The 15,539-nt window shown below is 56.9% G+C and overlaps 1 protein-coding gene across 17 annotated transcripts in view; it reads left to right on the top strand.

Moving 5' to 3' along the window:
* Window positions 1-15,539, top strand: part of PHLDB1 (pleckstrin homology like domain family B member 1) — a 47,394-nt gene that overhangs the window by 13,022 nt on the left and 18,833 nt on the right. For 9 of the 17 annotated variants that reach the window (XM_076002570.1, XM_076002571.1, XM_076002572.1 and 6 more), the window contains 7 exons: window positions 4,047-4,172; window positions 6,260-7,608; window positions 10,020-10,301; window positions 10,767-10,907; window positions 11,019-11,156; window positions 13,810-13,938; window positions 14,289-14,444. In XM_076002570.1, the coding sequence (XP_075858685.1) occupies window positions 4,047-4,172; window positions 6,260-7,608; window positions 10,020-10,301; window positions 10,767-10,907; window positions 11,019-11,156; window positions 13,810-13,938; window positions 14,289-14,444 (2,321 nt within the window). Of the gene's footprint in view, window positions 1-1,185; window positions 1,358-4,046; window positions 4,173-6,259; window positions 7,609-10,019; window positions 10,302-10,766; window positions 10,908-11,018; window positions 11,157-13,809; window positions 13,939-14,288; window positions 14,445-15,539 lie in introns of those variants that run through there. The other 8 variants (XM_076002573.1, XM_020286723.2, XM_020286724.2 and 5 more) reach the window with 3 other exon arrangements.

Here is a 15,539-nt window from a genome sequence, read left to right on the forward strand (position 1 = left end):
ACACTGGTCTTGAACTCCTGGCCTCAAGCAAGCCTCCCATCTTGGCCTCCCAAAGTGCTGGGATTATAGGTGTGAGCCACCACACCACACCAGGACATCAAAGAATGTGTTTAATGCAGCTGTTTGTGTGACTCAGAGTGTGCATAGCTGTCAGTGTGACTTAGCAAGGGTTGGTGTGTATCTGAGAGACAGTGTGTAAGGCCCTGTTAGCTGCTGAGCACATGCAGTATGTCCCTTAAGGTTCTGGTGTCCAGGGGCCAGGTCTCTGGAGCAAGAGGAATTTTCTAGGGGACCTGGCTGGGTGATGGGTACCTGCCTGCCTCAGAATCTCAGCCTGACCCTTGAGGCTGCAGACATTTGTGTTTCACAGATAGGAAGGGTACCTTATTGGGGTGGAGGACCCTTTGCTGGGGCACAACTGGAGATTGTGGCTGTGGGGAGGTAGGGTTGACTTCCAGGCCCCAGGAAGTGGGCTGGCTCCCCTCAGATGGAGAAAGGGGTAGTGCCTTGGTCCAGCCTGGGTTAAGGGGTGAACTGTGGTGAGTGGGACCAGGAGGTGGGGACGTTGTTTAGGATGGAGAGAAGGGCATTGCATTGCACTGAGCTCTGCTTTGGCCTGAACTCCCAGCCCAGGGTGACCTTGTCACAGGGGCAGGCTGAGGGCCAGAGTGGACCTAGTGACCTAGCTGGATCCTGTGGAGTCCCTGCTCTTTTCCAGTCTCTCACATATGAAGCCCTGGAATGTCAGAGCTGGACGTCCAGCAGTGGTCATTGAGACCAGCCTCCTCTTTCTGTGGATGGGTAATCTGAGGCCAGAGGGCGTGACTGGATGATGGTGATACAGCCACTCAGGACAGGGCTGGCCAGGACCCCAGGCCTCTCAGCTACAGACTTCCTACCTTCGCTCTCCTCACTCTTGCTTCTGCTCTGGACCCTCTGGCCTCTGTATTTACCCCTCACCTTTCCTTCTCTCAAGGCACCCCTGTTGAACCTTTCCTCCCACCCCACTTTTCCTCCTGCCCCTAGCGCAGGATGTCGCTGGCTCTCTCCTTGCATCCTCCCGCCCCGCCCCGCCCTCTCCATCCAGCTCTCCACTCTTCTCCTCCATCACTTCCTCTTCCCCTCCTCCTCTCCTTTGTCCCTCCCTCCCTGGCTCCCTTCCCCCGCCACTGGTGGCCGGCCCGCCCCTCCCCGGGCTTTGGCGGCTGCTCACTGCCTCGCTGCTCGCTCCGAGCTTGGAGCCTGGAGCCGGCGGCGCAGAAGGTCAGCCCGCCCCCAGGCAAAGGCCCCAGGCGGGCCGGGAACCTGGAGGGCCCGGGCTAGCGGGGGCAAGCAATCCGGAGGTCCGGGTTCAGCGGTGAGTCCTCAGCCCCGGGCCAGCCACAGCCTCCGGGTAGCCGGGCGTGGAGAACCTCAGGCTGGGAGGGGCGTCCTGGGGAGAGTGGGCACGGGGAGGGGGATGGGGTTGGGGTCCTCTGCCCCTCTTTGGGAGCATGAGGCTGTGAGACTCGGTTGTGTGTGTGCCCTGAACATTTCTAAGTGGGATTCCGGGCTTGAAAGCACTTCTCAGCGGTGCACACCTCATCCTCCCCAGTGCTTGGCAGTCCCCTCCTTGGGACCCGCCTCCCTCTGATGGGGTTAAAGGGTCCAGGATAGGATGAAGGGAGTCTGTGTTATGGCCAAAAGAGGTCTCTGATGGGAAGGGCCAAGGCCCTTCCTTCCATCTTCCCTTCACCCAGCCTCCCTTTGGCCATTCCATTCTGTTTGCGTGGCCGGGAGGACAGTGGCCATTGCTCGGTGAGTGTGTGAGCATGCATGCTCACGAGTCTGTGTGTGGGTCTGTTTGTATGGGTGCATCTCTCAGACATAGGATCTACCCTCTCCGTTGCCCAGTTTTTCTACTCCAGTGTACAGCTTCTCCACCCACCTGCACACAGCTGGGCCCTGAGCCCCTCTGGGCATGGGGGGGCACTACCACAACTTTGGTTGGATGGGCAAGCCTTCCTGGGCTTCCTGAGATGGCTGGCCTTTGGGAGTGTGGGGCAGGAGTGGGTAGAAAGGGGGCTTCTTCCCAGAAACAGGCTTGCCAAGCCCATGGCCAGAGCTGGGGCAATGCTGGGGCCCCTGAGTGCAAATAGAAAGTTAATTTGGGCAGGAGCTGGGCTGCTGTCAGTCCTGTTGCCCTCTTGCCCGCTCTATTAATATGGATCTAGACTGCTGCCTGGCATCACTATTTATAGCCCAGAGGCAGCATGGCCACACCCCCTATGTGGGGGAGGGTGCAGGACTGAGGAGGGAGGCAGGGAACTTAGAGCTATGGGTGCCAAGGTGGAGGGTCCCTAGATGTTCATAGCCTCCTTGGGTGGGCCCGGTGCTGCTGGGCTGGAATCCACCCCGACTTCTCACCTTCTTCCTAGCTTAGACTGTGTGGTCAGGCTCCTTATCCCCACCACCCACTACACTTCCCCCCATCAACCTAGGGTTGAGTGGGTCTGTCTAGACCCTGCGGACTCATCATTAATTAGCCTGTTAAATGACTGAAAAGAGGGGGAGGGGCCTGACAGGGCTCTTTCTGAAACAGCTGTGGTTGTAATTAGGTAGACGGTGTGGTTCGCTATTATTTATTCCAGTTATGATTACACTGAGATCAGCTTCTCTGATTGGTGGCTTGGCAGGGAAGTCTCCACCCTCTCCCAACCACCCATCAGCCTTTAGAATTGTTGGTGCCGCTTGCCTGGGAGGGCCTGTGGGTGTGCCAAGGTAGTGGGTGGCTTTGTCCACTATGGTTTTCTACTATGGGCTTCTCAGCCTGCTAGACCCCCACCCCATGGCAATGCCCAAGGTCCCAGAAGCAGGCTCCTGAGCTTCTCAGTAGGGGGCCTGCCAAGGTACCCACGTGGCCTTGGATGCCCCTTGCTCTTGCAGCCTGCCTGAGTTGAACTGTCTCAGCGTCCAGGAATGTAGACTTCCCTGCCAGTCTTAGCTCAGACTGGCATGAAGCTTGGGGCGCCAAATGGCACCAGATTGGGAAGACAGGAGCCTGGGATCAGGGACCAGGGGTGTGGACAAATTGGAAGGGCAGGTGGTAGAGAGCAACAGGGCTGTGTCTTTTCCCAACATCGCATCTTCTGCAGGAGCCCTTGAGCACCTGGTGTGGCCAGGAGGTGGAGTTCTGCCAGCCAGGCTTAGGTGCCTGTGGGCACACCTGCCGCTGTGCACACTCCTGCTGCCCCTGGCTACATTTTCTGGCTCCCATGAACCCTCCCTACTCCAGGTACTTGCACTTCCAGGGCAGGCATGGGCTTGTGTCTGCTGCCTGGGAATGTGCTTGGCTGAGGCTGGGCACGGTGGCCTAGCCTTGGCTAGGTTCTAGGGGAGACCAGAGAGCAGCTAGAGGGTGCTTTGTCAGAAAGAAAGAGGGTGGTGGCCACGCCCTGTGTGCTCAGAGAGGGTGGCAGCTCTCTTAAGGCCACACAATGATAAGGAATCAAAGCAAATTCTTATCCCCCCAGGTCATCTGACTGATCCATAGTTTTTCCCTAGTCCCCTAACTAGACCTTTTTTTGTGACCCTGGAAGTTGCTACCTCTCAAACTGACCCTTCTGCGCAAGCACAGATAGGTGGATCGGGGTACATATTGAGGTGTGGGGGACATGGGTGTCTGTGTTCTCTGAAGAACTTTCTTCATTTACAGAGTGCTTTCACATACACTGTCTTACTAACTCTGCAAGGTCAGTGGTATTATTCCCATGTTTCTGATCAGAGAACTAGACTCAGAGGTGAAGTGACTCTATCCGAACATCTCACAGCTAGTAAGAAGAGGAGTTAGGATGAGGACTCTGATCTTGAGACTTGCTCTTTCCACTCTGCCCTGTGCTGTGGAGCCCTGGAGGTGCCTGTCTCAGGCAAAGGCAGGGTCAGGTGTGAATTGTGTGGACTCTGTGAGTGCAGGTGGACTCTTTAGAGCCTGAGGTGACCTGCAAGTGCTGTGGGGTGAGGGTGGCTTCAGCCCTGTCTGCTCTGCCAAGTGACTGCTTTCTCCACAGGCTGCATGTTGTGCCTGGGTCAGTCCACCTTCCTCCGCTTTAACCACCCGGCTGAAGCCAAGTGGATGAAGAGCATGATTCCAGCAGGGGCCCGGGCCCCTGGGCCGCCCTACGGCCCTGGCCTCGGTAGGTACCCAGCTGGGCAGGGGGTTGGGTTGGTGGTACTCATTGGACAGTCCTCCTCCTTGCCCACTTCAGCCACACTTGGAGTGTTAGGGCAGGACAATACCTATGGTCTGGGCTCATTGCCACCTGCCATGGGCTGGTGGAGAATGCCAAGCAGTGGCGCCACTGGGAGAGATATACGGCAGTGCTGCATAGCTAAAATTGGGGAGTCGTACCTTGAGGAATGGAGGGCTCTTCCAGCCTGTACCCCACTGCCCTGGAGGATGCCACTCAGTATCTGGGACCTAGCTCACTATGTCACCACCAAGGAGCCTCACTCTTGAGGGTGGCCTGGGGGGCAGAAGAAAGCATTAGGTTGGACCCCCTAGTAAGCTCTGGTGGGTTCCACCTGATGATGATCATGTCCTTGGGCGCTGCCCAGCCCTCAGGCCATGCCATGCCCACTGATGACTCAGTGGAACAGCTGCAGTTTGTGTGTGAATTATTGATCCCTAGAGGAGAATTGCTGATTGTTCCAGGGAACCAACATAGGCCTCCTCAGCCCAGCTGCCTAGGGGGTGGGGTGTAGACCAGGAGGCCACCAGTGGTTCTACCACCCTAGAATTTTGCATTGGTATTTAGGTGGCTGTGAGGTGACAAATGCCAATGTGGTGCTGGGACAGGTGGACACATATGTTAGGTATACCTACTGTGTTTCCTCGAAAATAAGACAGGGTCTTATATTTATTTTTCCTCAAGAAGACATCCTAGGGCTTATTTTCAGGGGATCAGTTATTTTCCCCTCAAAGCCTCAGCTTGCAGCATGCACAGGATGGCCAGGACCTGACAGGGGGAGCTGACCTTGTTGGTGGGGCTGCCCACACCTTTCTGGTCAGCTCTGGGATAATAGCTGTCACGATGGGGCAGATGAGAAGGGCTGCTCGTCCTTTTTACCACTCCGCAACGAAATGCATGGGTTGTGCAGATGCGCTGTGTAGCCACGCCCATCACTAGGTCTTATTTTTGGGGTAGGGCTTATATTGTGCAAATGCTTAGAAATCCCGCTAGGTCTTATTTTCGGGGAAACACAGTAGTTGGTTGGTATCAGTGGTCGAAATGTATAGTCTGGGGACCTGAGGAAAGGTGGATGGTACTAGGATCACTCAATATCCATGAGAACCCCTCTGATTGTATCCCACACAATCCTCATAATATCGGACCCAAACTCAGTCTTGCAAAGGCTTTCCCTTGCACCCTTATCCCCAGTTTTTTCCAGTCCCCTGGGGGCTCAGAAGCCTATGTTTCCAGTCCACTCCCTAGTTAATTTTACCCTGCCCGAACCCCAGCCTTGTCATGCCACTCACTTAGCTGTTTGGGGCAGTGGTTCCAGGGACTCCTGATTGGTTGACTGGGGCTGGGGCAGGACAAAGGCAGACGCTTGTTGGCATGGCATAATGGGATAATTGGAGGACCTGAGCTGCACCTAGTTGCTGGCCAGCCTGGCTTCCAGGAACCAGCCATTAGCACCAGATCCTTCCCCTGCCTCTGATTGGAGAAAGTAGTGCAGCACACACCCCTTGGCCAGCCCTGGAGGCTTTGGTTTTTTTCCCCCTGGGCCTCTAGTTCCTGTGTTGGGAGGCCCTGATGTCCTATTAGACTAGAAGCCCCTGGAACTTCTGGCTAGCTCTTCTGGCCCCATCTCCTTTTTGTAATGTCCACCTGCCCTCCTGAGGAGAGATTTAGGAAGTTGGGAAAACCAAGGCAGGGAGGATTCTAGTCTTGGGGTGAATTGGCATTAACTTGGCTTACAAGTGCCTGGCATTGTTGCTAATTGTGTCCTGAGTCATTAAATGTTAGAGGCAGAAGGGCCCTGTCCATTCCTTTCCTTTATGGAAGGGGAAACTGAGGGCAAGTGACTTGGCCAGGGTTGCACAGCAGGTCAGTGGCAGAGCTGGATGGTGCCAAAACCCAGATCTCCTGGCGTCTTCTCCAGAGCCTTTATAGCCTCACTGTGCTAGGAGGAGGTGGGGTAGTGCCCTTTATTTTATGCATTCGTAGCTCCCAAAAGTTGAAGACCAGGGTCTGAGGCTTTTTGCTTTTCCCTTCAGTGGAATCAGAAAGTCTGGTGAATGGGAACCACACCCCACAGCCTGCAACCCGGGGACCCTCAGCCTGTGCCAGCCACAGTTCCCTGGTGAGCTCTATTGAGAAGGACCTGCAGGAGATCATGGACTCTTTGGTGCTAGAGGAGCCTGGAGCTGCTAGCAAGAAGCCTGCTGCAACCTCTCCGCTGTCGCCGATGGCTAATGGTGGGCGCTACCTGCTGTCCCCACCAATCAGCCCTGGTGCCATGTCTGTGGGCTCCAGCTATGAGAACACCTCTCCAGCCTTCTCTCCACTCTCCTCACCAGCCAGCAGTGGAAGCTGTGCCAGTCACTCACCCAGCGGGCAGGAGCCAGGACCTTCTGTGCCCCCGCTTGTGCCTGCCCGTTCATCCAGCTACCATCTGGCCCTGCAACCCCCACAGTCCCACCCGAGCAGTACCCGCTCCTCTGAGAGCCCTCGGCTGGGCAGGAAAGGGGGTCATGAGAGGCCTCCAAGCCCTGGCCTCCGAGGTCTGCTGACAGACAGCCCTGCAGCTACTGTCTTGGCAGAGGCCCGCAGAGCCACTGAGAGTCCCCGGCTGGGTGGGCAGCTGCCCGTGGTGGCTATCAGCTTGAGTGAATACCCAGCTTCCAGTGCTCGCAGCCAACCCACCTGCATTCCTGGCAGTCCTAAGTTCCAGCCTCCAGTCCCTGCTCCCCGCAATAAGATTGGGACACTCCAGGACCGCCCTCCCAGCCCTTTCCGTGAGCCTCCAGGCACTGAGCGGGTGCTGACAACCAGTCCTTCACGTCAGCTGGTGGGCCGAACATTTTCAGATGGGTTAGCCACCCGCACCTTGCAGCCTCCTGAGAGTCCCCGCATGGGTCGCCGGGGCCTGGATAGTATGCGAGAACTCCCTCCCTTGAGCCCATCTCTGTCCCGACGAGCTCTCTCCCCTCTGCCTACCCGGACCGCCCCAGATCCCAAGCTAACCAGGGAAGTGGCAGAGAGTCCTCGGCCTCGGCGCTGGGCAGCCCATGGGGCTTCACCAGAGGACTTCTCCCTGACGCTGGGGGCGCGGGGCCGTAGGACACGGAGCCCCTCGCCCACACTGGGGGAGTCCCTGGCCCCCCGTAAGGGCAGCTTCAGTGGCAGGCTGAGCCCAGCCTACAGTCTGGGCTCTCTCACGGGGGCTTCGCCACGCCAGAGCCCCTGTGCCCAGAGAAAGCTCTCCAGTGGGGACTTGCGGGTGCCCATCACGCGGGAGCGGAAAAATAGCATCACAGAGATCAGTGACAATGAGGACGACCTCCTGGAGTATCACCGGCGGCAGCGCCAAGAGCGACTCCGGGAGCAGGAGATGGAGAGGCTGGTGAGCGAATGGCAGGGAGGCTGCCACCATCCATGGCAGGGTCTCTGCCAGGCTCAGGCAGGCCAGCTGGCAGAGCAGGAGAGGCCCTTGGACAGGGCCTGGGCTTCTCAAGCTTTCCTGCCTCCAGGATACACCTTAGTGACCAGTATCTCATGGTTCTGGTGCCCTGATGGAAAACTTCCTTTGAAATCTCAGGCTTTATTTTAAATTCATGCTAATTTTGCATTTGTTCTGCAACATAGCACTTGTTTTAATATATAAATTAAGTTTCATGTTATTTACCTGAGCACAGCAAAGCTCTAGGAAAACATACCACATTTATGGTGAGACCTTGCAGCTCTCAGTTTGAGAAGCAGGTCGTGATGTTGGGAAGGTCAGAGGGGAATGGGTTTGCCCAAGGTCACACTGCAAGTTCTGGCAAAGCTGGAATTGGAACCCAGATCTCTTATCTTTTTGACTCTGAGACTTGTCCTTTAGAAAGGCCCCTGGTCCTTCTCTTTTTGCTTCTCTTTGGCCTCTACAAATGGGTGGGAGCTGCTCCCCCTGTCCCAGAAAGGATCATCTGGGAGTGTGGGTGGCAGGGAAGAGGGAGAGAACAGGGTGGGCAGCCCCTGGCCTGACCCCAGGCTGGCCTGTGTGACTGTGATTGTGTGTGTCTGTGTGCATGTGTGTGGGTGCATGCAGGGGCTGGGTGTGGCTCTGGGCAGCTGTCCTGGAGATGGCATCTGAGCTGGGTGGGGGCTGGGATTCCCCAGATAGTGCAGGGAGCTTAAGGGACTCTGGCTGCTGTGTACACACACGAGCCCACATACAGGAGAATGGATTCTGCCCTCTCCCTTGTGAACAGAAGAACAGGGTTCTTGGTAGGGGAGGGCCCAGGAACCCTGGGATTGGCTTGAGGAGGAGAACCAGAGCTGAGGTTTGTCTGGAACCCTTTCAGAAGAAGTTGGGAGAGTTTTGGGTGAGGGTGTGGGACAATGTGTTAGGTGGGGAGAGATGAGGCAGGATCCCCAGTCTTTTCCTTCGCTGTATCCTTTCTTTACCGTTTTTGCCTCGGCCTTGAAGAGAAAGTTTGGCCTCCTGGGGTCTCATCCTGGAGAGGGGGCAGTGAGCCTGGCACAGGCCGAGTGGTGGGCCCAGCCTCCCCAGCTCCTCCATCAGCCTCCCCACCCTGTCCCCACGTGCAACATACATCTCTCCACCAGCCCTGACCTGCCCCACCTGCCACTTTAAGTCTGGGAGGCTGCCGCCCTGCCCCTCCCACCTCAACCAGGCCGCTTATCTGGGTCCTGGGGCAGGGGCGGGGCACTGGCCCAGCCTCCTGGGTACAGAGGCTCTGTTCCTGGTTTTTTTTTTTTTTTTGCCATGGAACTGGGCAAGCAGCAGGAGGGAAGCCAGGTAAGTGGAGGCATTATGGATAAACCCTAGGTGGCGAGAGACACCTAAGGAGGAAGGGGGGACACTAGAGAGCTTTGGGAGCCCATGGCCTGGGCGCCAGGGTTGGGTGTTATGAATGGGAGAGGGGGACAAAGACTGGTAATGTGATTGTACCATCCCTCCTAGGCCCCTGAGAGGTGACTGTGTCAGGGTCGGGGTGTGTGCGGGGAGGGGGCTGATTAAGTGGCAGGGCCATGGAGCACTCACACCTGGGCCTGGCCATTCAAGGACTGGCAGCAGCCCACCCTGGGGCCAAGGGCTGCTTGGGGGTGACTTGGAGCTGAGCTGGGGACAAGGAGGACCATGTCCCAGGTCTGCCTCTACTCTCCGTATGTCTGTGGCTGGGTGTCAGGGCCCTGTGGGCCCACGGGTCTATTTTCCAGCCTGTCTGTGTAGGTGCCCACCTGTCTGTATGCTAGACTGTGTTTATCTGTGTGAGTGTGCAGCAGTGTGCATTTGTGCATGTCAGGGCTGGTGCTTTTGTGCCTGCCTGTTAATGTAGGGCCAGTATACATGTTGTATCCTTGTGCCTATGTGTCAGTGTGTCCTTATGTCTGTAGATCTGTGTGTATCCATGTCAGCATTAGCATGTGAGTTTATCTGTGTCTCATTGTGGTCTTTAGTCTGCCCACAAGTGTGTGTTTCCATGTGTGTTTGGTATGTTCCTGTGTGTCCATGAGGAAGCCCCATCCTGTGATAGATTGAGAAGGGAAAGGAAAGAAGGAAACAGGAAGACGGGAGGGGCCAGCCACGTGGGCAGGTGGCACAGCCTGGTTCCTCCTGCCCACTTCTGAGGTACTCTGCTTCCCTATGCCTCCCCCAGATCTTGAGGTTGGGGGTCTCCTGACTTGAAGCGGAGCCCAAAGCACCTAGTGTCCTTGCTGTCCCTCCTGAACAGGACACTGAGCCTGGCTCTAGCCTCACCAGGGCCTAGCCTCCTCTCCAGCATGCCCTGCCCTGTCTGCCCTGCCTAGGAACGCCAGCGCCTGGAGACCATCCTGAACCTGTGTGCCGAGTATAGCCGGGCTGACGGGGGACCTGAGGCTGGGGAGCTGCCCAGCATTGGGGAGGCCGCTGCAGCCTTGGCACTGGCAGGCCGGAGGCCCTCACGAGGCCTTGCAGGGGCCACTGGGGCCTCTGGGCAGAGCAGCGAGGAGCCTGGAGGAGCCACCCAACGCCTATGGGAGAGTGTGGAGCGCTCAGATGAAGAAAATCTCAAGGAGGAGTGCAGCAGCACTGAGAGCACCCAGCAGGAGGTGGGATGGAGGGGGTGACCAGGGCAAGGGGGCCGGTGTCAGACCTGCTGGGAGCAGAGGAGGCTATTGTAAATGCCAAGGCCAGTGAGGAGGAAGCAATTGAGGGATTTGTGAGTGCCAGTGAGGAAGAAGTAATTGAGGGATCAAGTTTAGGAAGATATTGAAGATCAGAGGTGTAAAAGTGAGGAGGCATGGAAGGGAAAGGAGGTGTCAGTGAGTTTCCCAAGCTATAAATATGCTTTATGACCTGCCTTTCCTTGGAGCCCCACCCAGGTCTGGCACTCAGGGGAAAATATTCCCTTTAGCCTAGCCCTTACTGTTTGTTCCCCTTGCAGGGAGGGGAATTAGCCTCCTGTCCTAGTCCAGCTACCCCTTTCAAGTACCCTGAGGAGTAGGTGATCCATTCTTGTAGTCTGATCCTAGAAGGCTCTGGGCTTCCAAGGCTAATGGCTTCCCTCCCTCCAGCATGAAGATGCACCTAGCTCCAAGCTCCAGGGAGAGGTGCTAGCCCTGGAGGAGGAGCGGGCTCAGGTGCTGGGGCGTGTGGAGCAGCTCAAGGTCCGTGTGAAGGAGCTAGAGCAGCAGCTGCAGGAGTCGGCCCGAGAGGTGAGCTGTGAGGGCCATGAGGGTGTGGGGTGGACACCTAGGCTGTGTGAAGGCCCCAGGGAGGGGCCTGAGTCTAGCTGCCTTGATGGGGACCCCGGTATCTGCCCTCAGGCTGAAATGGAGCGGGCACTGCTGCAGGGGGAGAGGGAGGCAGAGCGAGCACTGCTGCAGAAGGAGCAGAAGGCAGTGGACCAGCTGCAGGAGAAGCTGGTGGCCTTGGAGATGGGCATCCAGAAGGAGAGGGACAAGGTAACCCACACCTGGCCCAGCCCAGTGCTGGGTATCAGTGGCCTGGGAGAGAAGAAGAACTGTCTTCTCTGGGGCCCTGTACCCCTCAAGTCTTCATGCATCTTGCAGACCACATGGTCTCTGTGGCCCTTCAAGACAGGGTCCTTGTCCTCTGAGGAAGGTACCAGCTTGGAGGGCACTGCCAGGGACTGGGCTGGTGTCTAGGGTCTCCTCTGTCTGGGTCTCTGTGCTACCTATGGGTGCCTGGGTTACTGCCATTCCGGGCCCTTCATGGCTCTCCTAGGAAGTGCCAAAGGCCCATCTTGGGCAGTGAGCAAGCCCGAGGGGCTGATGCCGGGGAGCGATTCAGGTTTGGGCCCCCCATCTGGAGAACATGTCCCTCCATGCATGCCTCAGGTGCTTAGGTTGTGGTCTTTGGGAGATGGCCCTCGGGCCTCTGCCTGCCCTGAGCCTTCAGGATCTGCAGCCTCTTATCCCAGATGGTCCCAGCTCCTGCCCCTGCCCCTTTCAGATTTCGTGCCAGCCTGCAGGGGCCACTCCATCCCACAGGGGTCGTGCCAGCCACGCCCAAGATGCCCAACAACGTGCCAAAAGCTCTGAAGTGGAGAGGGGCCATCTCTTACTGGATTTGACAGAATTTTTCCAAGAATTTATTTTTCCTTCTGGATTTTTTGAGAGTATCTTCCTCCTGTCCTCGACTTTGAGGATTTTAAAAATTCTTTGACCCATTTTTTTCCCTTTTTTGGAGCTTTGGCTCTGGCCCCTAAAACCACACTCCCAAATTCTGTGCCAAATTAACTCCATGCTTGCCAACCAGGCCTGCACTAACGCCCCCTCTAATTAATGTCCTGGGCTCTCTGCATGCCCCTAACTGTCAGTGCCACCCAGGCAGGGCTGAGCCGTGCCCGCTTTTGCACTAACTCTATGGGTGCCTCTGTGCCCCTGGCCTCTCCCCTCTAATGCTGCCTCCTTCTTTTCTTGGTGTGGGACCCCAAGGTTTTGATCAGAAGGGACTTGGCAGGAGGGCAGAACTCAACTTTACTCAATGGGGCATTGGCAGGAGGGATATAAGGGTGGGAAAAATGCTTGGCTGTGGCGCTGCTCAGCCTGAAGAGCCCCTCCCATTGGAAATGCCTGGGCTGCTGCCTTAGGCTGCTGCCCAAGGAGAGTATGAGATGACCCAAGGAAGCCTCTGGGCAGCTTCCTGCACAGCAGGGGGAAGCTGTCTTCCACCCATCCCAATGCCTGTCCTCTGGAGCCAAGGGGTAAGGAGGCTCAGTTGTGGGCATGGCCTTGGAGGACTTGCACAGGGCCTCTTTGCCAACACAACACCCTTCCCACCTTTTCCCTGGAACTTCCCAAATTCAATATCCCAATTAGAGGGTGGGAATGGGTGGCCCCCACTCCTTCCATCCCTGAGCCACCCAGAACACAGGGTGCTTTAAAGGCTGACTCCAAGGATGAGGAAGTACCTGGACCGCAGGAACTGGCATGATCAGGTCCTCCTCTCTGGGGATGGGTAGGGGTGTGGGGTAGAAGGGTGGGGTTGTGTGTGTGTGGGGTCCTTCAGCATAGGGGCTTACTCCCAGGGGTGAAGCTCAGCACTTTAGAAGAAACATGCCTAACCTCAATTCCCATTGACCTGGGACTGCCCGGAGACCCAGACTTCACCTTCTCTTTGAAGAGAAGAGACAAGTTATTTGAGGTGGTAGTGATGGCAGTGGTGGGGAAGATTCACTGGGCTTCCCTTCCCAGCCCCCAGCCCATGGCCCAGCTCTGGCTTTGGAATCAGTAATTACAGTTTCTCCTCTGCCTGTCCTTGGGAGGGGTGACTCACCAACTCCTTCCCTCGTCCCCCTTCCCGCCCTCAGAGGTGTCATCTCGCCCCAGACAGAACCATCCACCTCCTCTCTGTACCCACTCCTAGGGCTCCTATTACCACGGCAACGGGCTGAACTAATTGCAACCCTCATCCCTACTGAAGTTCAGCCTGCAGTGCCCGCACCCCCCCTCACCCCCACCCCCACACCGGGCAGAGGGGAGGGAGGCCCAGGGGGGTGGGCTGGGGTTCCCTTGGCTGCATCGCTGTGGCTCTAACATCCCTGGCTCCTGATTCACACCAGCCACTGGATTTAACCCTCACCATCACTGCCCTTTTCCCCAGGGTTAAATTTTGGTCTCTGAGCGGTGGTAAAAGGAGAGGAATGGGAGCTCAAGGCTCTGATTTTGTGATGCGGAACCAGCTTTGGCCTTGACTGGTTTGGAGAGAAAACAGGGCCTTGTCTTAGGACCTAGTTCAAGGGACTGCGAGAGACCAAAATCTCTGCCCTGCCCCGCCCCGACACCTCTGCCTGTGTTACCCGGTGCCCTGCACCTGAGTCCTGTCTTAGCTCTCAGCTCCTGGCCTGGCCTTCTCCCTCCTCACCTCTTTCCCTCCTCACTTTCCCTTTCGACTCTGTTCTTTCTCCTCTCCTGGGCGTCCTCCTCTGTGCTTCCTCGTCTTTCTTCCTCTTGTCCCCACCCCGTTCCCGACCCCCTTGTCTCTCACCCGCCCTGGCCGCCGCGCCCCCTGCCGCCGCCGCGGGCCGGAGTTGAGGAGTGTGTGTTCTCTCTCCCCTGTGCCCGCCCCCTCCCCCGCCCTGCCGCCTACCAGGAGAGGGCGGAGCTGGCCGCGGGACGGAGGCACCTGGAGGCCCGCCAGGCGCTCTACGCCGAGCTCCAGACGCAGCTCGATAACTGCCCCGAGTCAGTGCGGGAACAGTTACAGGAGCAGCTGAGAAGGGTCAGTTCCACCAGCCCCCCCACCCCCGGCCCCCGCGGGCCTCCCGCCCAGAAAGAAGAGAGGAGAGCGGTGGGACGGGACCACCTGGCCCCTGCAGTACCTGCCGGACACCAGGGTCGGTGCTGTGGCTTGGAGGGGACAGGGAAGGTTGGGGGGAACAGGCGCTCCAGGCTGTGATGCCCGTGAACGGGGCAAGGCCAAACAGAGCAGAGGAAGTTGGGTGGGGGCAGGTTTCTTCCCCAGTTTCCTCGGGCCCAGCCCCCCACAGCTCATGCCCCTGTGGCCTGGCCTTCCAGGCCCACAGTGGCATTGCTAGCACCACCCAACCCCCTTTGTCACTGTTGTTGAAGGAGGCAGAGGCCCTGGAGACAGAGACAAAGCTGTTTGAGGACCTGGAGTTCCAGCAGCTGGAGCGCGAGAGCCGCGTGGAGGAGGAGCGGGAGCTGGCCGGCCAGGGGCTGCTCCGGAGCAAGGCTGAGCTGCTCCGCAGCATCGCCAAGAGGAAGGTGTGCCCCACCCCCGTCCCCTGCCGCGTGGCACACCGAGCCACCCAGGCAGTTGGAGACCAAAGACCTGGGTTTGAATCACAGTCGATGACCTCACAAAAGCTAACTTCACCTGTTTGTGCCTCAGTTACCTCATCTGTAATGAGGAATAATGAGAATTATTAATATAATGGGCTGTTGTGAGAATTAAACAAGATCTAGACAGAATAGGATATGACTGTAGTATAAGCACTTAGGGAAAGATAGCTATTATTATTAAGCCCTGTCTCCCCTCAGTCTTCTGGTGGAAAGTGAATTCAGTTTTCTTTTCTTTCTTTCTTTCTTTTTTCTTTTCTTTCTTTTTTTTTTTTTTTGAGACAGGGTCTCACTGTGTGTCCCTGGCTAGAGTGCAGTGGAGTCATCATAGCTCACTGCAACCTCAAACTCCTGGCTCAAGCCTGCCTCAGCCACCAACTAGCTGGGACTGCAGGCGCCCACCACAACACCCGGCTAATTTTTCTATTTTTAGTAGAGAGACAGGGTCTCACTCTCTCTCAGGCTGGTCTCGAACTCCTGAGCTCAAACGATCCTCCTCCCTTGGCCTCCCAGAGTGCTAGGATTACAGACATAAGCCACCTCACTGGCCTGGAAAGCAGATTCAGATCACAGAGCTGGGCACCCATGGAAGATGGAGATGGAGAAGTAGTAGGCTTGCCCCTGCCCTTGTACAGCTCTCTGTCTGATGGAAGTGCTGGGCACAAAAACTTGAGATCTGGATATTAGAGCCAGCTGGGAGCCCTAGAAAGAGGATCCACCTAGTTGCAGCCCTGCCTCAGCTCTGGCTTGGCGGAGCTATAAAACAAGAGGGTTGGATACTGTGTCCTGGCTAGCTGTGATGCTAGGTGCTGGGTCTGTTTGCTCCTGATCGCAGCCAGACCAGGCACAGACAGTGACAGGATGATGTGGCAAGTAGTATGAGTGTGGAGGTAGGGAGGAAAGTCAGGAGAAGGCATGTGCTAGCAAGGGTTAGGAGGTGGGGAGGAAGATGGGGTGATGGCTCAAGCAGCGTATGCACTCATGGCTGAAACATGTGTCCATGCACATATGTGCATGCCT

Source organism: Microcebus murinus, chromosome 4 (assembly GCF_040939455.1).
Source record: "Microcebus murinus isolate Inina chromosome 4, M.murinus_Inina_mat1.0, whole genome shotgun sequence".
NCBI classification, from domain to species: Eukaryota; Metazoa; Chordata; class Mammalia; order Primates; family Cheirogaleidae; genus Microcebus; species Microcebus murinus.